The following is a 23,126-nucleotide window of genomic DNA, read 5'->3' as shown; positions in this document are numbered from 1 at the left end:
TGAAACAGCGACGCCCGGTGGGCAGGGGAGGACCGGCCACCTGGGAGGTGCTGGTGGGACAGTCTGAGCAGCTCTGGGCATCACGCCTCCTCCTCTGGGACCCAGCCCTGGGGGCCTCGGGCACACCGAGGGTCCCGGCACAGCGCTCAGACCCCGAGCAGCTCCCAGCACTGGAGCCGCTCCCCGCCCCGAAGTGCCCCGTGAACAAAAGGACTCGGCTGCTCAGGGAAGCGTTGTTCCAGCCCAGCATCAGCGAGGCGCTGCGCCCGCAGCCGGGGGGGCCCAGGCTGCCGGAGCCAGGCGCCAACGAGGTGTGCAGTTGTGTGATTTCGCAAACGTCGAAAGGATCGGAACTCAGAAACAGGCTTGACTAACAGCAGAACCAGAGCCTCGGGACGTACCTGAGGTGCTGCCGTGGACTTACGGGCAAATGCCCCGCCCTGAGCCACGTGGCTGCCGTGGGCGCGTGGGTGCCGCGGGGACCAGCGTGGCCCGCGGGAGGGGCGGGCGGGGAGGGAGCGGCACAGACACGGGGCTTTACAGCATCAAGACTTTATTCTGGTTAAGTGGGGAGACTTTCCGTATTGTAACATCAAAGAAAGAATTTGAATGTTAGGAAACTGCAGAACATTAAATGGCCTTTCATTTCACTTCTCAGAACAGCAGACAAAGATGGATGCTTTACAGTAGCAGTGAAATCATTAGGGCTCATTTTCAACAGAAAGTCAAGCTGGTTCGACATGGAAATTAAACTTGGAGAAACAATAAAAAGGGAAGGAAAGGAAATCCGGCCCCGGCACGGATACGGCGGGACTGTGTGCGGAGCCGCGCCCTGGCCACCTCCCGGGCCCTCCCTGCCTCACGCCCTCTCTCGGCAGCACCGCCGCGCACCCCGCATCACGGAAACGGGCCCGAAGGTGCTGGAACCTTCTGTGGCAGGTGCATGGCCCTAGGAGGACAGCTTGGAGTAGCTGGGAGGGGACAGCTTCCGCTTCAAGTACTTCAGGACGTAGAGGGGAAGACAGCTGACCACCGTGATCGCTGACACCTTCCACACGAAGGTCACAGTCGTGATGAAGGCAACATCTGTGGGAGAGAAATCCAGGAACAGGTGTCAGAGGCGCCCAGGGCGCCGCAGAGGCGGGCCTGGTGGAGCCTCGGGGTCTGGGTTACAGCACTGCTTTCCCTGCACACCAGGGGCAGGGGCTCCTCTAACAGGAGACACGAAGCCCCAGCTGCGCAGGGCAGGCGCTGCACGGCCCGCGGGCTCGGTCCAGGGGCAGAACCTCACAACGCAGCCTGGGGCCGGCTCAGAACGTCCGGGCTCATCTTCGTCGTCCTGGGGACAGGCGACCCTGGGCATCGGGGCCTTGAGGCTGCGGGCAGAGCTGTCCCCGTGAGCCCACCTCCCGTGCCCCTCGGTCCTGCCACCACGGGGTGGTGTTCCCAGGGTTAACGGCTGTTCTAATCCTCACGGGTGAAGAGGCGTGTGAGAACCCGAGGGCGGCCGATCCTAGGACAGCCATCCCTGGAGACTGTCGTCGGAAGTGGGGCGAAGCAGCCTGGTAGGCTCACGGACGCTGAGGCCCAGGAAAGTGCAGGGAAACCCCGGGTCTGCGTGCAGGGCACACGGGGTCCCAGGCTGTGTTTAAGCACATTGTAAAAAACCCGGCAAGTGTTTTCCAGGGGTTCAATCCCTAAAAATTAACAGCAAAATGTTGCAGGGATGACGCACGGTCGCCTGACGGACACGGGTGCTCATCGGTGGATGCAGGACGCCCAGCACCGTCCCCTCTGATGAGCCGCAGAACCCCGACGGGGCCCAGGGCCTCCCGCACTGTCGCCAGGTGGGAGGAGCCCACAGCAAACGCCACGAAGAGGAGGGGCGGGGCTCTTATCAGTCGAGCCTCTGGAGTGACCGCGTTCTGCTAAGTTTCTGCAGTCTTGAAGGATGTGGTAGCGTCAACGACCCGAGGAGGCTCCACGAGACACCCTGCCTGTGCCTGCCTCACACGGGGCCCCGGGCAGCCCTGCTGCTGGCGTCCCAGCTGTAGCTTCTGCTTTGTGCTCTGTGCACACGTGCTGGGAGAAGGAGCTGGGAGCTGCGGGCCCAACGCCCGAGAAGAAGCCAACACCGCTCCGTCCAAGAGTGTCAATTCGCGTTCACACAGGAAAGCAAACGTCTATTCTCAAAACAAAGTAACCAAGATATTGTAATTGGAAAATAACCACTTCTTATGTGCCATGGCTATTTTTTTTTTTTTTTTTTTTTTTTTTTTTTTTTTTTTTTTTTTGCGGTATGCGGGCCTCTCACTGTTGTGGCCTCCCCCGTTGCGGAGCACAGGCTCCGGACGCGCAGGCTCCGGACGCGCAGGCTCAGCGGCCATGGCTCACGGGCCCAGCCGCTCCGCGGCATATGGGATCCTCCCAGACCGGGGCACGAACCTGTATCCCCTGCATCGGCAGGCGGACTCTCAACCACTTGCGCCACCAGGGAGGCCCTGCCATGGCTATTTTTTTGGGTGAATGTTTCTTTTAATGCAAAAGCACGAATTTGTAATAGTTTCCCTATGTACGTACTCACCACTGAGTAGATACTTGGATGTGAATTCACCCAACTTCTGCTTTTATGATGGGATTCTTTTTACTTCTCTACCATCTATAATACGTTAAAGTTATGGAAGAGGCACAAAATTCATCAATTCCCGCCGTTGAAACCTGCCTAAGTGTTCATTTTGTAATTTATAGCTCTGCTGTGAAGGATGGAGATGTCTTCACAATACGTGAAAAGTGACGTCACCACCACTTCTCACCAGCAGTAGCTTTACGGTCCGCTGCTCTCCTCCACTGCACAGAAGTGTGAGGCTCTCGTCGTCATCCCAGTGAAGTCGGCTCGTCCCAGGTCGCTGGTGTTAGGAACAGGAAGTAGATGCCAACTTTTGACTTCAAGGGCCAGGGCTCTGCCTTAGATGAATTTTCCGACAGTGGCGAGTGAAGAGCCGGGTTTGACAAGGCGCGTCAGGTGAGGCGAGATCAGAGCGCCGGCCGTGGACGGGGAGCGGGAGTCCTGGAGAGGGACTGGGGACGGCTGTGGGAACTCACCCAGAGCACCTCAACCCTCCCCCAGGGCCACGTCGGGTGACCCACCCCTCCCCGCCTCAGACCCACCCTCCCTCCCACCCCAGCCAGTGCTCACACCCAGCAAGTAGCCCCCCTCCTCAGGGCCCTGCTGGTAACGGGGGGCAGGCGAGAAGGGGGCAGGGGCGCAGCGGCCCGGGCCATGTGCCGCCTGCAGGTTCTGACGCCGCTGGGGACCGAGGCTCCAGGGGACGAGGGCGGGCGGCGCCGGGCCCCATCCTGGAAGCCCTCTTCCCTGCAGCCGCAGCGGCCTCCACCAGGAAAAGGGACAAACAATACAGCTCTTGTGGGGAGAACTCGGCACGACTTCATGTATTGTTGCAAGGGGTTTAATCTTTCCACAGAAATAAGCTCTGTGTTGTGAAGCTGTCTGATGTGGGTTTTATTACGATCTGCAATCTAAGATAACGTGTTAGAAGCAACAAAGAAAACGTTTAAAAACCAGTAATAGACAGCTATTCAGAAAAGAAGTCTAAAGCAACTTACCAAAATATTTATTTAGAAAAGCGAGCGAGGCCACGTAGCAGCCGAGGCTGAGCAGCTCGGCGACCGCCATCAGCCAGTGCCACGTCCTGACGGTCAGGGCCACCATCAGAAGCTCCGTGAGGACGAGGGCCGTGAAGGAGATGGCCACCACGTGCACGAACTCGGACTCGAAAAGCACCAGGGCCCCGGACATGAGGATGCCGCCTGGAAAACAGCCAGGGTGAGCGGTGTGGCTTTGGACACGACGACCTTGCTGCTCGGGTCGGCAGCTCTGTTACTGTATGAGGGGCGAGAGCCGCTGATGCTGACGGACACGGGCTGTGCACACCGGCACCCAGTGATCCGTGTCAGCTCTGGACTGGGGACAGAGTAAGATGTGGACTGGCAGAGTCTGCGGGGAGAGCCGTGCCTGCACGCCAGTTAGTAACTACGGCTGGCTGTCACCTTCCAGGGCCGTCTGCTAACTCCCCACAGGCTCCCATTTGTCTGGGACTCCAAGCAGAGAGCAGCTGGTGACTTCTGACTTCGTAATTCATATTTCTCGAAGTCCGGCTATCACGCCAAGAAAGAAAGCCATTGTGGGGCGTAGGCAGTGTGGTAAGTGCTGATTAAATTTTTCTGGATTGTCTTTTATTTAAAAACAGGGCAGTTTTTAGGTGACCTGCACCAGTAAAAACGCCAACCCCCGCTGCGTTGTGAAGAGGCCTGCGGGACCAGCTGCTGGGGTATCGATTCACAAGATAAACTGAAAGCAATATTCAACTGCTGATGAAATGTTAAGCTTTTGGAACTTAACTGGGAGGTGAAAACAATATTGCCCATAGAAGACAAAAACGCTTCAGTGCAGGAGAAGGCGGGTCCGTCTTACCTTGGTAAATACTGATTAAAACCCAGACGAGGAAGGTCTTACAGGATAAGGATCTTCCCTAGGGTAGACAGTGGAGCAGCTTAGTTAACAGAGCAGAACACACGTTTTCAAGTAGCTACGTGCGGGTGACTTGTAAAAGACCCCAGGCCCCCAGCCCAACCCACGTACTGATCCAGCCACCGTCTTCCTCCCGTGCACCCGGGCCGCCCGCCCTGCTCAGCTTATGGTAAAGGGGTGAGCGGTCTCTTCTGTTTGACCTCTGGTGACCTTAAGCCACGGCTGTCCATTCCCGGGCTTCCTAGTGACCCAGGAGTCGACGTGTATAAAAGAAAAATTGAAACGCACTATTCTGCATAGTAAAAACAGTTTCCCTTTACTGCTTCTTTACTTCTTGGGAACAAATCTTCCTATATCTACTTCTTAGTTTCCTTAGGTGACAAAGGATGGTCTATAACACCTGAAGTCAGAATTTAGGCCCCGAGGTCCTTTCTGGAAAAGATGCCATATCAACGAGCCCAGCACAAACAAGGGTTTCTGGCACAGCAACCTTCACCTTGAAAACTCAGCCTGCGTCTGTCTGACCACACTCCCCAAGACGCTTCTATCTGAGAAGGAGGTGGGGTCCCGAGTCGCCGCCCAGCCCGTTCCTGCCAAGGGCTGGTCGAGGCAGTGCACGTCCCCGAGGCCTGTGGATGAGGGTGTTGGGACGAAGCCCGGCGGGGCCGCGGCACGGGACTCACAGACCATCACGCTCGTCCCCCGCGTCTCCCGCCCACCGGCACAGCCCACAGACATCGTTTCCGTTTATGGATGGAGAAGCACCGGCAGCTGGTGACTTCCTCAAGGCCACACTGCAGCTAGGCCTAACGGATGAGACCAAAGCTCTGCTGGGATGCGGGGCATCCCCGCCAGGAAGAGGTGGCACGTGACGCTAAATGGCACGAGGGAAGAATGAACCGTACACAGGACGGGGACGCGCCAGCACAAGGACACCCAGAGGCTGAACCCTGTCCACCCGGTGTCCACGGACACCTTTGAAAGAGACGGTTGCAGCAGCTTGGTCCCGAGGGGCCACCTGAGACCGTCCTGGCTGCGCCCGAGGCCTCACTGCGTGTGAGTGTGGACAGCAACCTTCAAACATGTCATCATTTGTTAAAAGGCAATATTGTTGTTGTTGTTGTTGTTTTGTGCTGCACGCGGGCCTCTCACTGTTGTGGCCTCTCCCGTTGCGGAGCACAGCCTCCGGACGCGCAGGCTCAGTGGCCATGGCTCACGGGCCCAGCCGCTCCGCGGCATGTGGGATCTTCCTGGACCGGGGCACGAACCCGTGTTCCCTGCATCGGCAGGTGGACTCTCTACCACTGCGCCACCGGGGAAGCCCCAAGCAATATTGTTTTTTAAAGAAAGAAAACAGCCGCACTCGGGGACAGACCCTGGCATGCGTGCACACAGGTCCTCCTTCCTGCCTCTGTCTGTACCTGCACCAGACACGCTGCCGCCGACTCGCCAAGTGCAGGGGTCCTGCGGTGCTGCGTCCCGTGGCGGGAGCCCTGTCTCTGGCGGCGGCTCTGTCTGTCTCCAGCCCCCTCCCCAGGCACTCATGGACGCTCTCCCCGAGGCTTCTTAGGGCAGCAACCCCCGCTGTGGTTCTGTGACTCATGTGTCCTGCGGTTGGAGCCCTTTGTCCCAGTCTGCATGCCAGCTCCCGGGTGGATGGTTCTGTGCTGGCAGATGTCCAGTCTCTACCCACCACAGTGCGACAGAAGAGTCCCTCACCCCAAAGCTCCCGCGCTGCCCCCTTCCAGTCACGACCTCCCACCCCAAACCTTGGGCCCATCTGTCCTCTGGCCCTAAAGCTGTGCATTTCCCAGAGCGGCAGATCACTGGGGTCACACTCACTTTTGAGTCTGGCTTCTTCTGTGCAGCAAAAGGCATCTGAGAGTCGTCTGCGTTGCTGAACGGACGGGTTTTCTCCCGTCACGGACATGATCCCACTGTGTGGCTGCACCCTCACAGGGGGAAGCGCAGCCGGTCGTTTCAGTTTTTGGTAATTACGACAAAGCCACCATCAACTTTTCTGCATGTGATTTTGTGTGAACGTACCTCTTCATTTCTCTTAAGTAAACACCTAGGAGTAGGATTGCTGAGTCACGTGGTAAGTGTATGTTTAACTTTACGGGAAACCGCCAAGCTGTCTTCCTGGGCAGCTGCACCAGCCTGCGTTCCCACCAGCATGGCTGAGCATCCCTGCCAGCATTTGGTGGTGTCGGTTTTACATTTTTGCCATTCTAACAGATGGCGGTGGTATCTGATTTTAATTTGCAATTCCCCAATGAAATATGACGTTGAGTGTTTTTTCATAAAAGTGATTACTTGCCGGTCTGTACGTCCTCATCTTTGGTGTGGTGTCAATTCAGGTCTTTTGCCCATTTAAAAACGTGGGTTGTTTTCTTTCTGAGTTTTGAGAGTTCTTTATATATTTTGGATACAAGTCCTTTATCAAAAGTGTAATTTGCAAATATTTTCTACCAGTCTGTGGTTTGTTTTCCATTTTCTTAACAGTGTCATTCACAGAAAAAAAGTCTGTAATTATGATAAAGTCCAATTTATCCATTTTTTCCTTTATGACCTCATATCTAAAAGCTCTTTGCCTAATGCAAGGTCATGCACATTTCCTTCTGTACTTTCTCCTAGAAGGTCTATAGTTTTACATTTTACGTTTAGGTCTATGAGCCACTGTGAGTGAATTTCCGTGTAAGACCTGAGGTGTGGGCCGAGGGTGACCAGCTGTCCCGACGCCGTCTGTGGAGAAGACGGCCGTCCTGCACTGGACACCCCTTCACATGGTCAAAGACCGGCTGACACGCGTGGCTGTAGTCCTGGGCTCTCTGGTCTACCTCACTAACCCGTGTGTCTATCCTTTGCCAGTGATAAAAACCTGGTACTGGGAGTCTTCCAACTTTGTTCTTCTTTTTCAAATTTGTTTTGGTAATTCTAGTTCCTCTGCTTTTCCATATAAACTTTAGAATCAGTTGTCAATATTCAACAACACTGATACTTCCAATCCACGAACATGCATTCATTTATTCCTTTCTAGGATTTCTTTCAGCCAGTTTCACAATTTTCAGCATGGAGATCCTGCACATATTTTGTTAGTTATACCAAAGTATTTCACTTTTTTATGCTGTTATAAACAGTGTTTAAAATTGTTTTCAGATCTCAATTGTTCATTGCTACTATACAGAATTAGAAATAATTAAAAATATTTTTTCCTTGTATCCTGCAACCTTACTAAACTTACTAGTCTAGCAGGGGTTTTTTTTGTGGATTATTTGGGATTTTCTACATAGACAATTCTGGCATCTGCAAACAGATATTTTTATTTCTTCCTTTTTAATTTCCATACCCTGAATTTTCTTTCCTTGCCTTATCACTATTATTTTAAAAATTATACAAGGATACAAATACACATTTCAAAAGCTCAAACCATTTCGAGACTATTCAACAGAAAATAAAAACAGTGAAGTAGTCCCGATAGTCCAACGTCCAGCGGTTTCCAGGGCTTTCATGAAGGACTGCACATCACCTGCTCGGTATCCTGACAATCAGTACAACTATAACTCAAGTGTCTCTGTAGTGAGTAGTTTAATTTATCATGAATATAACACTGTGACTTGGCAACTGAACTCACAGCTACAAGACTGAACTATTTCAGGACCACACAGGCTGGCTCAGCTGACCACGGGTCACCTAAGTCCTGACCCCAGGGCTCAGGCTCAGGTGGTTTTTCATAAGAGGCACAGACCATTCAGGACAAATAAAGTCATGTGTAGGGTTAGGGGAGGGATGAGTGCATGTTTCCCCTCTAACTGGCAGCCCCAGAAAATCAGAAGTGACTGCACTCACCGTGAGCAAAGCTTAACAGCTCAAAGCAGAACTCGACCCAAACATCGTTACAAATACGTCCTTTTCTGTAAGGAATGAGAACTATGTGGTTTTAGGAAGAGGAAGGCAATGTTGCCTCTTTAACTGATTCATTCCCTCCCTCCTTCATTCACCAATTACGGAACAGACACTGTGTCCAGGTTTAGGCCCTGGAGACAGTGCAGAGAACAAATGTTTACATTCAGGATCGCCTCATCTCGTCAGAACCCTAAGTCAGATTGGTGATGCCTGGAGCATTTATACTCTTAGCATAAAAAGACTGGCTATGGGGCTTCCCTGGTGGCGCAGTGGTTGAGAGTCTGCCTGCCGATGCAGGGGACACAGGTTCGTGCCCCGGTCCGGGAGGATCCCACATGCCGCAGAGCGGCTGGGCCCGTGAGTCATGGCCGCTGAGCCTGCGCGTCTGGAGCCTGTGCTCCTCAACGGGAGAGGCCATGACAGTGAGAGGCCTGCGTACCGCAAAAAAAAAAAAAAAAAGACTGGCTATGAAATAAGTATAAAACCAGGATATTTTATTTCGAAGTAGAGTTCTTTCCTTTCTGTTTTACAAGGGATGTGCATGCTGCTTCCCTTGGTTACCTTTGCGGTATTTAATGAATTTACCGTGACCTGAGATTTCTGCTCAGAACTTACGAGATAAATCATCTGTTGGACAGTAACTTACATTCCAGCCTGTGGCTTGTTTTCTGCTACTGTCCAACCATCATTTAATTTACCCTGAATTCATGTTTTCTTTTCCCAACTGAAGGCTTGTGGAGACCAGGAGCAGCGCCTTCTAGGTCTTTACAAGCGCCCGGCACGGGACCCTCAACCGTGCCACCCACAGTGACGGACTCGGACAGACTGCCTGTCCCCAGCGGGTGCAGAGTGCTGGGCTCAGAAGCAACGTAGAGCTTCAGAATGTTCCTCTAGCTTCAATAAGAAAAATACTCACTTCTTATCAAGTTAACTGGCTGAGTGCCTTAGTGCTACTTTATTTTCAAAGGATTTAGAGTGTATGCAATTTTTAAAGAAATATATACTTTAAAGACAAGAAGTACAGATTTTGGATCTTGAAGCAAAGGAGTCTAGAGAAAATAAGTGACTGAACTCTTGTCAAAAAAATTAGGAATGCGTTCCTGATTTTAGGATATTGAAATATTCTTTTGGTCACCCTAACAAGAAAGGAAAGCCAGCACCCTTAACGAGACCCAACTTACTTGGAATTGGACATGGTTTCCTAACATCCCCTCAAGTTCAAATGTATCAGCTAATGGTGTGGATTCACCACCTCGCGGCTACAGTCAGAGGGGAGCTGGGACTCAACGCTGGACACTTGTGACCCCCGGGAGCCTGCTTTTATCACTAGAGTAACGTGGCGACCCACAAAGAAGGTTCTGGTGGGCAACAGTGAAAGCGGCGTGTCCCCTCACTGGTGGGGACACTGAAGTCCTGCTAGGAAGTCCTCCCACCTTGACGGTCTGGCAGCATCACCTGGCCTCACCTGCAGTGACCTTAACCCTGAGCAGCCACCGAGCCCCTACACTGATGTTCATAAAAAGCTTGTTTCCCCTTCATATCCGTGAGGCATCATTTAGGGCAACATTTCTGGAGCCACTGGAAATAAGGAAACACACAATCTACTAAAATTATAATTATTCGCAAGAGCCTCCTGTAGTTTTTGGATCTTTGATCCTATTCTGCTTCACTGAATGATGATGGTTTCACCATCTTAGGATATTAAACCAAAACGTTTTTCTTCTACTTGTAATATTCACAATGATATTTTTATCATGATAATAATGCTTTATATACGTCTCAAATCTATATATTATTATCAAATAAAATATTACATTATCACATATAATATTTGCTATTTTATCTTATTTTATACTACATTGTTGAGCTAGCTTTATTTTTGCCCTGATTATAGAAGTAATACAGGCATTTTCTATTTTTTTCAATGGATTTAAAAAATCTTAATCTCAGATTTCCCTGGTGGCGCAGTGGTCAAGAATCTGCCTGCCAAGGCAGGGGATACGGGTTCAATCCTGGTCCGGGAAGATCCCACATGCCGCGAAGCAACTAAGCCCGTGCACCACAACTACTAAGCTTGTGCTCTAGAGCCCATGAGCCACAACTACTGAGCCCACGTGCCACAACTACTGAAGCCCATGCACCTAGAGCCCGGCTCCGCAATGAGAAGCCACTGCAATGAGAAGCCCACGTGCAGCAACAAAGAGGAGCCCCCACTCGACGCAACTAGAGGAAGCCCGACCGCAGCAACAAAGACCCAACACAGCCAAAATAAATAAAATTAAATTTAAAAAAATCTTAATCTCATCAAATTCTTACAATAACGCCATCAAATCCAAACATTTACGTGACTTACCCAACACCAATGGGACTGGTTAGAGGTTAGCTGGGCGAGTCTACCTGTTAATGCCTAATCTGATTCTTTCTCCGTTACAACATACGGCTACCGCTTTAAAAATCAGAGCTGGTGACTTCAGGTTATCAACGGTAAACCTAAATTTAATTGGGGGTCCGTGGACTTTGTTCTCAGTGTTGGAAGGTTCTTTTTTTTAAATTAAATTAAATTAATTTATTTTTTATACAGCAGGTTCTTATTAGTTATCTATTTTATACATATTAGTGCATATATGTCAATCAGTGCTGGAAGGTTCTGAGGTCACCATGGTTTGTGTGTGGGGAGCTGGGCACGTCTTCCACCCAGTGGACCATGTTTTCTATGCTACGGAGATACGCTTTCATAAAAAAACATGATAAATTTAAAACTTCTTTCAGGAATGTTTAACTGTCCCAGAGCAGTTCTGGGCTGCGTGAATGAAGCCTGCGCAGCTCAGGGAAGTGGACTTCTACCTTAGTAGCGTCACCGTGACAACAGCGTGGGTCTCAGGGACAGAAACATACTGCAGATCCCTTTCAGACAAAATTCTGAAGCCCACGGCCGGAGGAGATGTGGGCATTCAGAGGGGCTCCGGTCAGGGCTCCAGGTCCCTACCGGCTTGAACGCTGGGCCTGCTCCAGGTGGAGAGGGAGCCGGCCCCGCCCACTGCACAATGCTGACCGGGAGCCCAGGAGGGAGCCCTCAGCCACGGTTCTAAATCCACAGAAGTTCCCCAAACGGTTATGAGCACCCTTCGCAATTATCATTCTACGCGTGATATCAGAGCTGCACTGCAAACATTCGAGCAAACGCCGTTTTCCCCTTTGATGCCTAACTGGGGCCGCACCTTGGTGAGGTCTTTGTACAGCTCTGGGTACAGCATTGCCATCTCGGGCTTCACGTCTTGGTCCAGCACCAGGGAGAAGACAGGGAACATGGTGTAGACCGTCGCATACCTGGAGGAGAGCGGGGAGGTTACACGGGGGACCCGGCAGCACCAGGAGCACACCTCTGAACCAGAGGCCAAAGGTCAGACCCTAAACAGAACAAGAACAAGTTGGCAACCAAGCACGACTTGTCCTAAAACTGAATACTTACCCACAGTACAGCAGCAAGGTCTACAAGCCACAAATGCTGACAGGCAGCAGGATCCTTTTTTTTTCTTTTTTTAATTAAAGCTTTTATTTTGAGATCACTGCAGAAGTGAGTACAGTTATCAGAAGTAACACAGAGAGGTCACGGGGACGCTTTAACCAGCTTTCCCCAGAGGCAGCATCTCCAAAACCGCAGCCAGTCTCCAGGGGGACGCCGACACCGACATGGTCCAGACACAGCATCCAAGCCCACCAGGGCCCCCTGAAGCCTGCTTCTCTCCCAGCCCCTCTGAACCCCTGGCAACTGTCCTCCATCTTATAACTTTTGTCACTTCAAGGTGACACGCACGCACCACACATGCACGCAGGTGACCCTGGGGTTCGGCTTCTCGTTCAGCCCAGTCCCTGGAGGTTCACCCAGGTGTGGCCATACGACAGGCCGTCCTCTGGTTGCTGAGGAGCGTTCGTGGTTGCGGACAGAGCAGCTCTGCACCCCGGTCATTCTCTGAAGTGCATCTGGGTCGTTCCCAGTGTCCGGTTATTACAAATAAAGCTGCTATCAACATCCACTGCACAGGTTTTCTGTAAAAGTAAGTTGCACTTATTTCAGACACGGGTGCCACCTGCAATCGATCGTATGTCCACAAGTTGAGGCACTGGGTCATAGGGCAGCTGTATGTTTAGCGTTATAAGGAACTGCCAAACTGCCTTCCAGAGCGGCTGCACCAGTTTCCATCCCTGCCAGCAGGCATGAGGGATCCGGATGCTGAATCCTCACCATAGTCTGGTGTTCTCACAGGTCTTTCAGCCATTCTGACGGGCGTGGAGGGGCAGCGCACTGCGGTTAAAATAAGCATTTCCTGGTGGTTGATGACACTGACCGCCTCGTCACGGGCCCATCTGCCGTCCCCACGTCCCCCTGAGTCCCCTGCTCAAGTCTCCGGTCCGCCGTCCAGTGTCAGCCTGCACTTTGATGGCTCCAGATTCTCTACCTACAGGTTCAACCTCTAACTTCTGCATCAGGTTCAACAAGCACATGCTCTTTACTTTCCTCTAAATCTCTAATTGCTGTTGTTAGTCCCCTTAGGACTCAGGGGGCTGAAAGGGCCAAGCAACCCAGGCAGAACCCGGCCCACATCTCCCGGAGCCAGATGACGCACGAGGACCAAGCTGCATGTGCACCCGGCCCAGTGACCCTCCTGCACCGGGATTCACGAGTGTCACAGCGCAGGCCCGAGGAGCCTCTATTTTCGTAAAGAGCCTCGATGAGAACCCTTGTTGTTGTGCCAGGAACTCCTCCGGCTTTTCAACCAAATCACAAACATCATCACCACCCCTTTTATCAGTTGATTCTGCTGAGGGCAGTTTCCAGCGTGCGACTGGGTGGTTTCCTCCAGGTCCCAGCGCAGACCCCATCCCCCCATCAGCCCCCAGGCTGGGCCACCTGCAGGCCCACAGGGACCTCGCCTCTGCTGCTTCCCTGGCTGAGCCTTCGCGCCCTCCCCGGGGCGGTAGGGACGTGGTATGGTGGATCTCACAGAAAATAGAGGAGGAGCAGGCTTCGGAGGGGAGGGTCGCTGGGCCGTATGCTTAGTCGTATGAAAAACCGACCAACTTGTCTTCTGGGCTCGTTACACCATTGTGCGCTCCGGCCAGGAGCTGTAAGTCCCGGGAGCCCCAGCTTCCTGCTGACACTGAGTGAGGTCTGTCTTAACCTGGCCTCTAAATGGGGTTAAAATTTCCATTTCCTGTAACTAATGATGTTGATATATTTTCTTGTGCTTGCTGGCTATTCTTACATCTTCTTTTGCGATGTACATTCAAATCTTCAGCCTTTTCTTAAAAAACTGAGTTATTTGGAGATCATGAAACATTCTGGGTACAGAGCTCTTATCAGATATACATACTGAAAAGACTGTTTCCCAGCCTGCCTTTTCATTTGATTAATATTGTCTTTAGAAGAGCGAAGACTTAATTTTGATGAAGTCCATCTTGTCCATTTCTCCTGTAACAGTTCACGCATTTTGTGCCTAAGGAATCTTTACCCCCCAAGGTTCCAGGGATTTCCACCTGTGAATTCTGCCAGCTTCCCTTGTCTCTGGCATCAGTGCCTGCTGCCTGGTGTCCACGGTCCGAAAACAGCTTCTCCCTGTACCTCACCCTGTCTTCCAGTCGCGTGGGCTGGGGGGACAGGGCATTTCCTGTTGCTCCGTGGTGCCCCTCGGTGACAGGCTGCGAGCCCACCTCCTCAATCACTCGCTCACGCTCCCTGCCTGCAGCTCAGGACTCTTCCTCAGATGTCACGTGTCCTCCTGGCACCCCGTGAAGACGGCACCTGGCAGTTTTCTCACGTGCATCCTCAGGCTCCCCGCTGAAGTCCCCTGCGAGGATGCGAACCTGTGATGTCCCGGGGGTGTCTCCTGGGAGCTGGGGCCATCACGAGAGGGACACCTCAGCTAGAGCAGACCTGCGTGTCTCCAAGGATGCTGCCTGAACACGGGATGTCGGCAGCTGTCGGGCAAAGGAGGGGTTTGGCTCGACCACGTGGAGCGGGTCTCGCAGAACCCTGGATATGCAGACGCCCGTGAACGCTAAGTGGGGCCAGGATGCACGGTGCTTCCCCAAAGGACCTGCCAAGGGGAGCGTGTGGAGGGAGGGCACAGCCCCTCCCAGGACCTCAGGTATGTGGGCAGACACAAGCGCAGGCTAAGGGAGGGGAGTGGGCCACGTGCCGCCAGGTCGGCTCCAGGGGGCACCGGGGTGGCCTCGGCACGAGCTTCCTTCCGTGAAGTACCCAGCAGTGCCGGTGGGCCTCACCTGGGTCACCAGTCCCTAGAAAGCTAATGAAATGAACTCGGATAAAAACCGTACACAGGCGGAACGGAATTCTATCAACTGTCCTGTAGTTTCTAGAGCCAGCTATTCCATCATGGAAGGTCAGTAATTTGGTCTGGTTAGATTTTATTTGATAAAAACACCACATTGCTTCCCGCCCAGTTCTTTATATTTGTTTTCTAGGTGAGGGCAAAACTATTTTATTATTTATTTTTGAAGAAGCTTAACTTAGAAGCATCTCCCTCCATTCCTGCCAAATCCAAGGAACTAATGCTTCAGAGAATTACAGGCGCCTTGTTTCAGTGGTGGACATGCAGAGAAACTTTAAAAAAAAACTTTCAGTGAAGTCTGATAATAAATAGGAGCTTTAAAAATAATGCGTGCTTATGCTGACAGGGCTCAGGCTGCATACGGGAAATGAAATCAGGCCTAGAGTTGTAATTTCATGAACTCAGGCAGTTATTTAAGGAGTAATCACCACTGCCCCTTAAAATTTCCTTTTAAAGTTTCAAATCCATACTTTGAAAAATGGAAAGTGAGAATGGTTATGCTTTTCTTTGGCCTCCAAGGAAGAAATGCACTGGACAAACTCAAGACAGTCACCAGCATTACTGTGCAACTTCTGTGCTATTTAGAGTAATTAATGTGATAATTATTGCAAAGACTTAAGCAACCAACGGAAAAATGTAACAAAATTTGTAGCTTTCTGTACCTTTAGGCTTTTCCCTCTCTTTAAAGGACTCTAGGAACTCCTGCTGCGATTAACAGCAGGCTGCCCGAACCGGCTCATGGCCCAGCCCGAAGCCAGTCGCGGTGGAGCCTTTATCCTGACCTGGGCCTGGGGGCGGGGGAGGAGCAGTGCTTCCCCTCTGCCTCCAGGGACCCGGGAAGGGTCTGCATGAGTTCTGTGGGGAAGGATACGCTCTAATTTCCACAAGAACCTAACCTGTTCAACAGCTCAAGCCACACAGGAGCCAGGGGAGGAGGGGAGAAACGATGGAGAACCGGGGCGAGGGGGACCGGGGTCCAGCCCCTGCAGCTCCTGGGTGGCAGGCTGGGTGTTCAGGGAGGCATCCACGTGGCAGGAGAGCGGCACCTTCACCGCACACCCCCGCCACTGCCCCGGCCCCCCGCTGCTGAGCTCAGCGCCCTGTCCTCTTCGGGGCACAAGCACCCGCCCCAGGGCTCCCTCTTCCTGGAAAGCTCACCTGCACCCACACCCCAGGCTCGGCCCACCCCTCGCCAGCCTCCCACCGCCCCTCCCGCCTGCCCTGTGCCCCCAGACAGCCCCAGAGCAGGTCCCACCAGGTCCCCAGTTCGCTCTGACGTCCACTCTGGAGACACGGGTGTGCGGAGGCAGAGGACGCCCTTGGCCCGGGGGGAGGAGGGCAGGACACAGGACGGGAGGCCGAGGGAGCCCCATCACTCGCGACGGGACCTCGCCCGCCCAGCTTCGCCCTGAAATCAGCCCACGTCGCGCCCCCGACGCCCCCGATGCCTCTCGCTGAAATCCCCGGGATTCTCAGGGTTCAGGGAGCCGCCAGGCGACACGCGTGTAACGGTGCCCTTGAACTGGGCTCCACGGGGTGCGATAACCCGCTGGCTTGTCCTCCGCCGACCTGGGAAGACGCTGAGGCCGGGAGAGGGCACGCAGCCCCTCCGGGCGCCGGGCCTCCCTCTTCTCCCTGTGACACGGGGGGCTGCACCCGTGTCCTAGGGATGCGGGTGGGGGGACAGGAGGGCGCTCAGGACGGCGCCGGGACACGTGTGCTAACTGCCGTCGCCTTTACCACGCGGTGGAGAGGCCCGGCCCCGCGGCTGAGGGGCTTCTCGGAGGAGAGAAGCCGCGCGGGTTGTCCACCGCACAGCAGCCGCCACGCTGACTTCACCTGCCGGTGCGGTCACGAAGGATGAGGAGAGGAAACTCCGGTCTACTGTCGCCTGACACAGGCCTCCCGCTTTGCAGCTTCAGCAGCGCAACGAGCACAGCCTTCGCCCCAGGCCCCAGGCCGCTGCTCTGTGGCCGGGCTTCCCAGCTGCCCGGCGGGTGCCCTGAGGATGAGCTTCGTTACCCCGGAGGCCTTACGGAGTCTGTCCCGGAATATGAGGTCCCGTGCCAGCACCACCCATTCTCGAAGGCTCTGCTGCCAGCTTCACGCCACCATCAGGATGAACCGTGTCCGGCCAGGAGGGCACAGGCTTCAGGAAGGGGCTCCCCAGCCTGGGAGCGACCCAGTCACCCCCCGCCTCCACCCCACCATGATGCCGCCGAGGCATGGAGAAAGTCCCGGCTCCGACACAGCTCCCGACCCAGCTGCGCTGCCCCACGTAAACAGAAATCCCACGAGGACGCGTAACAGCAGGGTCGTAGGAGGGACAAGCGGACACGTGCTGCCTCTGGGTGCCCCACTTCGCAGCTCCGTACACCAGTCGATTCGTCCTCAGGCTGAGTGTGCGGGAGCCACGCAAGCAAACCCCTGCATGTGTTCCCGGGCTACAAGCCCTCCCGACGTGCCGCTGCCATGTCTGCGCGTGACGGGCCCACTTACCCCACCATGAGGAATCCCTGGTACAGGGGGACGGACGCGAAGTAGAAGACGGAGGAAAACACGGCCTGGAGGGAGGAGAGCAGCGCCCGTTACTCATGGTCGGCCGATATGCGAGCGGGCCGCGAGGCACCAGGGGCCCCCGCACGGCCCCTCCGGACGCCGCACCTGCATCGTGGAGATGATGAGGCCGCGGTGCATCACGAACTGGCTGAGCGCCGCCGACCGCTTGTAGCTGCTGCGCCCGTGCACCATGAGCAGGCGGCCGATGTGCTTGAACTGTGGGACGGAGAAGTCGGCCGCCAGCGAGGCCTGCCGGCCCTCCTGCGACCAAGGCAGAGGGGCCGGCTCAGGGTCGGACAGGGGCACAGCGCGGGCCCCGCCCCGGGAGCCGCCCGCCAGCACCCTGGGGGGACCCGGTCCGGCACTGACGGCGTCACGGAAACTAAGCAGGGACCGGGGCATCTTCAAGACAGTTCTCTGAACTTGCCACCCCGCCGAGCGGCTGTGGGTTCAGCACTGTGGCCTGATTCACGAAGCAGAGGGGCCCGGGATCCAGCTTGTGTCCAGGTCTCTCTGGGTGTTTTCACGTGAGCACAGGAGGCAGACCACAGCTCCCAACTGGCCGGGAGACCTGGACATCCGAGCGCGGGCCGTGTGTGTGGGGCTGAGAGAGGGTTGCGGGGATCTGGGGAGCGGCCCAGGCACAGCCCCACACGGCTCGGGGACCAGGAAGGCGCCCGAGTCCCGGCAGGACGTGCCTGTCCTCTACCTGCCCTCGTGGAGCTGCTCCCTCAGCGCGTGGGTCTGCCTCTCCCCAGCCCCCGGCCACGTGTGTGAGCAGGCTGACCAGGGGCCTGGCGGGGACAAGGGACAGACGTACCTTGCCCTCGATCCCGATCCCGCAGTCCGCTGCCTGGATCATGCTCACGTCGTTCCCTCCGTCACCTGGAAGCACGGAACACGGACGTGAAGTGGGAACCTGCAAGGGGCCGGCTTTCCTCGCCAACCATCGGACGGGGTTTCAACACCCAGGAAGACAGGGGGAATCCACCGGGCGGGCGGGAGGGAGACGGGGCGCACGTCCCCGTGTGTTTCATTTCAGGACCCCGGCTTCCCGGACGCCCGTGCTCACCGATGGCACACGTGCGTTTGCCCGTGTGCTGCTGCAGCAGCTTGACGATGTGGGCCTTCTGCGTGGGCGCGCAGCGGCAGCAGACCACGGCCGGGCACTGGCAGGCCAGCTCCACGAACTCGTGCTCGTAGTACTTCAGGCAGACCTGGGGGCGGCAGGAGCGAGGCCGGGGTTCAGGGCACAGACAGACGGACGGAGGACGGATGGACAGAGCCCGCACGCGGGCCGGGGGCCGGGCTCACGTGACTGAGGGGAGGAGCGCTCCAGGGAAGCCCCGGACAAGCTCGTCTGCCTTCAGGGGATGCCAGCACCACCTTCCGGGGTTGGCTGAAAAGGTCTTTGGTCTTTAGCACACAACACCCTCAGCAACGATGCTTAGTTCCCCATCTTGGTGGGGAAAATAAAAATTCCCCAAAGCTGCCTGAAGTCTGTGGGGGCCTGTTGCTGAGCTGGACACCCCGAGAGTCACCCCAGCATGAAGGACAGGAGTCAGAGATGAGGGTCCTGAGCCCCTGGGGCGCCAACTACCACCAACAGCACATCCTCCTGCAGGGGACCCGTGCGGGCGCCCGTGCCCCACGTGAAGGGGTCGAGACGCAGTCCCAGGCCGCCTGCCACCTAAAACCTGGGCGGTGAGCGAAAACCCGCGTTCACGGCAGGTACTCAGCAGGAAACAGACGGACACGGTATCCCCGCTGAGGGGAGTAACCACTGCAGGACCCAGAAGCAGAAACAGCGGACGCTGCCTTTGGGGAGCAGGACTGGGGTGCTGGCGGGGAGTGGGGATGTGCTCTCCAACCTGCGGTTTCTCTGGGGCTGACTGGCTGCCAGGAACAACACGTGGATTTGGGGCACAGAAACAGCAAAAAGATTTCAATAAAGACACACTCACAGAAGCGTGTTTAACACAAGTAGCTACTTTTGCTCCCTCCCCAAGTCCCAACTATAGAGAGGTTTTAAAAAAGACATCGACCTACAAGGAGGGGCCAGAACGGAGGGGAAATTTGCAAAACGTTTTGGGCTCTGGAAAGCAGACAGCCACGTGCACATGGCTCGGCTGCTGTGATCAACCTGCAGCCGGCGGTGGGACCAGCCGAGAACACGCGAGGCCCAGGCCCCTCACCCCTCCTCACCCGCAGCCAGGGGGCGGGGGGCCGGGGGTGGGGAACGGAGCCCTTCTGCCCCGGAGAGGCCGGCCTCACCCACTGGACGAGGGGCGGGGGGCGGAGCGAAGAGCCAGAAGCCGGGAAAGGAAAGGGGCCCGAAGCCCCGCTCAGGCCGCGCTCAGGCCCCGCTCAGGCCGCCAGAGCTGGGAAGGAGGGGACAGCCATCCTTCGTCCCCCAGCACCAAGGAAGTGTGGACAGGGACTGGACCGCGCTCCTTGGCACCATCCAGAGGGCGCTGCGCTGGGCAGGAGCTGGGGCTCAGGGAGCCCGGGACCGGCGGGCACTGGACCGGCTCAGCGGCCGGATGGAGGGCCCAGCCCGGGGGGGACCAGACACCGCGGGCTCCGGGGAGACCGGCGGGCAGGTCGCACAGCACCGGGCGCCACGGAAACAGGCGACCCAACCGTGAGTTCACAGCGCTGCGGGGATGGGGGTGTGCCGAGCTGGCGAGGGGTCCCGGGTCCCGCACACGCAGCGGGAGGGACGGGAGCAGAACTCGGGAGCCCGCGGCAGCCGCGCAGACGCCGCGGTGCAGACAGAGAAATGCAAACGTGAGGCTGGAGCCGAGCCAGCAAGTCGGACAGGCAGCCAGGGGCCCACGTGGCCTATAAAACAACACACACACAGTGAACACCAGCGAGGCTGGGGGCGCCCCCGGGGTCAGCTCGTGGGGACGGCACGGCGGGGAGCACGGGGCGACCTCCCAGTCCTCCATCCCAGCACGGGCGGGCAGGAGCGCTGCCGTCGGCCCCCACTGTCCAGGCCCCGCAGTCCCGGTGGCTCCGCGGAAGCAGCTGCACAGTCGGGACGCGCGGCCCCAGCAATGCAGGAGGCGGGAGAGCCAGCCGGACACGGCGCCATCTGCACACACGTGGCCACAGAGGGCGCGCCGTCTCCACTGCTCCTGACGTCCCGTCCACCCCCCCAGCCCCCTGCCCACCCCCCCGCCAGGCTGGCCTCAGTGGCCACACTGACTGGGTCACCAGAGGCTGCGCTGCTCCGCCCAGACTTCTGGAAACATCTGAGAGAACCGCGGGCAAAAGCTGCAGGGGGAGGGGCCCCCAGCACATCCCCCAAACCGGCGGCTCCGGCCACTGCGACCCTGGCACCGAGTGAGGAGGGGGGGCTGGACCCGAGCGGGTCACCCAGCCCCACGCGGGGCCTCCAGGTGCAGAGGGTCCTGGGTCCCAGGGCCACTGCTGGAAACACGCGTTTGGATAAACTGAGATCACGGCTACCAGAGCCAGGCTCCAAGGCGGCCACGCCAGGAACCAAGAGCAGGCCTCCAAGCGTCCGAAGAGTTTTGAACGAGCCCAGGACAGACCAGCGCCAGAGCCTTAAGGACCAAGTTCTCACTGCGACATGGCCCTGGCCTCTTCTCAGGCTCCACCCGCACACATCACTGCTGTGAGCAGAGACGTCAAAACCAGTGGAGAGGGCAACGCAGGCTGATAAACACAGCTGACTGAGGAAGCCCACAGTCCGCCAGACAGACAGGGCCCAGCCTCATCTCCAGGGAGAAGGACAGACAGACAGACACCTGCTTGGTCAGGGCCCAGCCTCACCTCCAAGGAGTCCCCGGATATGACCAGTGCACAGTCATGCTTCCTTCGAAAGGCATTCAGCTCCAAATGGGCTTCTCCCCGATTGGTTACCTCCACAAAAGGGGAAAAAGTACCCAATTACAATGCTATTTAAGTCACACAGACAAACAAGCCCTGATATACAAATCACAGATCTTTAGACACTTCTAAAAACCGGAAGGTGCTTTACACAGGAAATTCTATAACAAACTGCTCTTTCAAATTTCTTCTACACTGCTGGGAATAAAGACCTACTTATTTAATACGAATTGCTTTCCATCGTGTGGGAATTCAAGGCAGGAAATGTACGCTGTAAAGTGCAGGGCAAGTACCACAGTTACAGTAAGACGAAGTGAACAGAAGAACTGCTTGTCAAGAAAGGGGGACAAATGCCCCCCCCCCCACTGCCCCCCATGAGCTAACAGGCACCTTTGCGTAGCTGGGAAAGACAACTGGCTTTTCTGAACATACGCGGGTAAGACAGCATGATGACCATGAACTGAAAGTCTCTCTACTTTCATAGGGCGGTGGGCGGGGGGGAGGGTGAGTGTTAACGCCGGGGATGCCGCTCTGCATAGTCACACGTCAACACACCTCAGCATCACAGCCCGAGGAAGCTGAGTTCCTTGTGGCCACGCAGCAGGGAGGGACGGAATGACCTAAAGTCGAGGTTTCATTTAAAGACGGCTCTTTTCATAACGTGCCAAGTGGTACAAAATGCTTTTATAAAACTGTTTTCTGTTGTCTCTACCATGGGTTTCAACTTGTTCTATTAGTTCAAGCAAACTGAGTTAACTGGAAGATTGAACGATGGAGAAGAGTAAAATCAAGTCGTAATCTCGAAATATCGTTAATTTTTGAATGAAAATATTTCAGAAACCAACATACTAGTTTTTTTTTTTTTTTTTTTTTTTGCGGTATGCGGGCCTCTCACTGTTGTGGCCTCCCCCGTTGCGGAGCACAGGCTCCGGACGCGCAGGCTCCGGACGCGCAGGCTCAGCGGCCATGGCTCATGGGCCCAGCCGCTCCGCGGCATATGGGATCCTCCCAGACCGGGGCACGAACCCGTATCCCCTGCATCGGCAGGCGGACTCTCAACCACTTGCGCCACCAGGGAGGCCCAACATACTAGTTTTTGACATTCTTTCTGTGGAGACTTTATGGGGCATAAAAGAAATGATATATAACAGGACTGAAATAAAAAGCTTCATGGGTCCAGATTAATCAATCCAGACTCATCTTTAAATAGGTAGGTTTTATTGTGGAAATTTTATTTGTGGGGCTATAACACTGCAAAGTCAACAAAAATTGATCTGAAGTTTTATCAGAATCATTAATAATTTAATTGCAAATAGTAGTCTGCAGGGCCTAATTTGTGATTCTGATGCTTCGAAATAAAACTACATTTACATGTAAATTATACTCAAATCACTATTTCTGTAGGTGCAAGGGCTTCACTTGGAACAGAGACACACGATGTCTGTTCAGCCGCTATCAGTCAAGACCCAAGAAACTTTTATTTTTTGTTTGAATCAAATTTCATCATAACTAGTAGATACAGTTAACACACAAATTTCGATCATTTCTATTAATTTTCTTTGATCTAATTGAGGAAGATCATTTAATCTGAAGATGGTAGTAGATTCAAAACACATTTCTACTTTGTATTTAAAGCTTGTTTCACAAAAGCAGCTTCTGGACCACATGTATTGTGTCTAACTAATAGACAAACGTAATTTTTTTTTTTTTTTTTTTTTTTTTGGCTGCACCGCGCAGCTTATGGGATCTTAGTTCCCCGACCAGGGATGGAACCTGGGGCCCTGGCAGTGACAGTGCCAAGTCCTAACCACTGGCCCTCCAGGGAATTCCCAGACAAATGTAATTTTTTATCAAAATACACTTTTATAAATTGAACAGAAAATGACTGCAGTATGTCTATT

At 54.8% G+C, this 23,126-nt stretch overlaps 1 protein-coding gene across 4 annotated transcripts in view; it reads right to left on the bottom strand.

The window, feature by feature from the left end:
• Positions 1 to 550: 550 nt before the first annotated feature.
• ATP9B (ATPase phospholipid transporting 9B (putative)) overlaps positions 551 to 23,126 on the bottom strand; it is a 208,748-nt gene continuing 186,172 nt past the window's right edge. For 3 of the 4 annotated variants that reach the window (XM_060118550.1, XM_060118551.1, XM_060118552.1), the window contains 9 exons: positions 21,169 to 21,258; positions 18,437 to 18,581; positions 18,185 to 18,249; positions 17,470 to 17,625; positions 17,305 to 17,369; positions 11,674 to 11,782; positions 4,493 to 4,550; positions 3,625 to 3,828; positions 551 to 1,086 (listed from right to left, as the gene is read on the bottom strand). In XM_060118550.1, coding sequence (XP_059974533.1) covers positions 950 to 1,086; positions 3,625 to 3,828; positions 4,493 to 4,550; positions 11,674 to 11,782; positions 17,305 to 17,369; positions 17,470 to 17,625; positions 18,185 to 18,249; positions 18,437 to 18,581; positions 21,169 to 21,258 — 1,029 coding nt within the window. In that variant the 3' untranslated portion in view covers positions 551 to 949. The remainder of the gene's footprint in view (positions 1,087 to 3,624; positions 3,829 to 4,492; positions 4,551 to 11,673; positions 11,783 to 17,304; positions 17,370 to 17,469; positions 17,626 to 18,184; positions 18,250 to 18,436; positions 18,582 to 21,168; positions 21,259 to 23,126) is intronic. The other variant, XM_060118553.1, reaches the window with a different exon arrangement.

Source organism: Mesoplodon densirostris, chromosome 15, assembly GCF_025265405.1.
Source record: "Mesoplodon densirostris isolate mMesDen1 chromosome 15, mMesDen1 primary haplotype, whole genome shotgun sequence".
NCBI lineage: Eukaryota > Metazoa > Chordata > Mammalia > Artiodactyla > Ziphiidae > Mesoplodon > Mesoplodon densirostris.
Note: the sequence above shows the minus strand (reverse complement) of the source record. Positions and strands in the feature narration are given on the sequence as shown.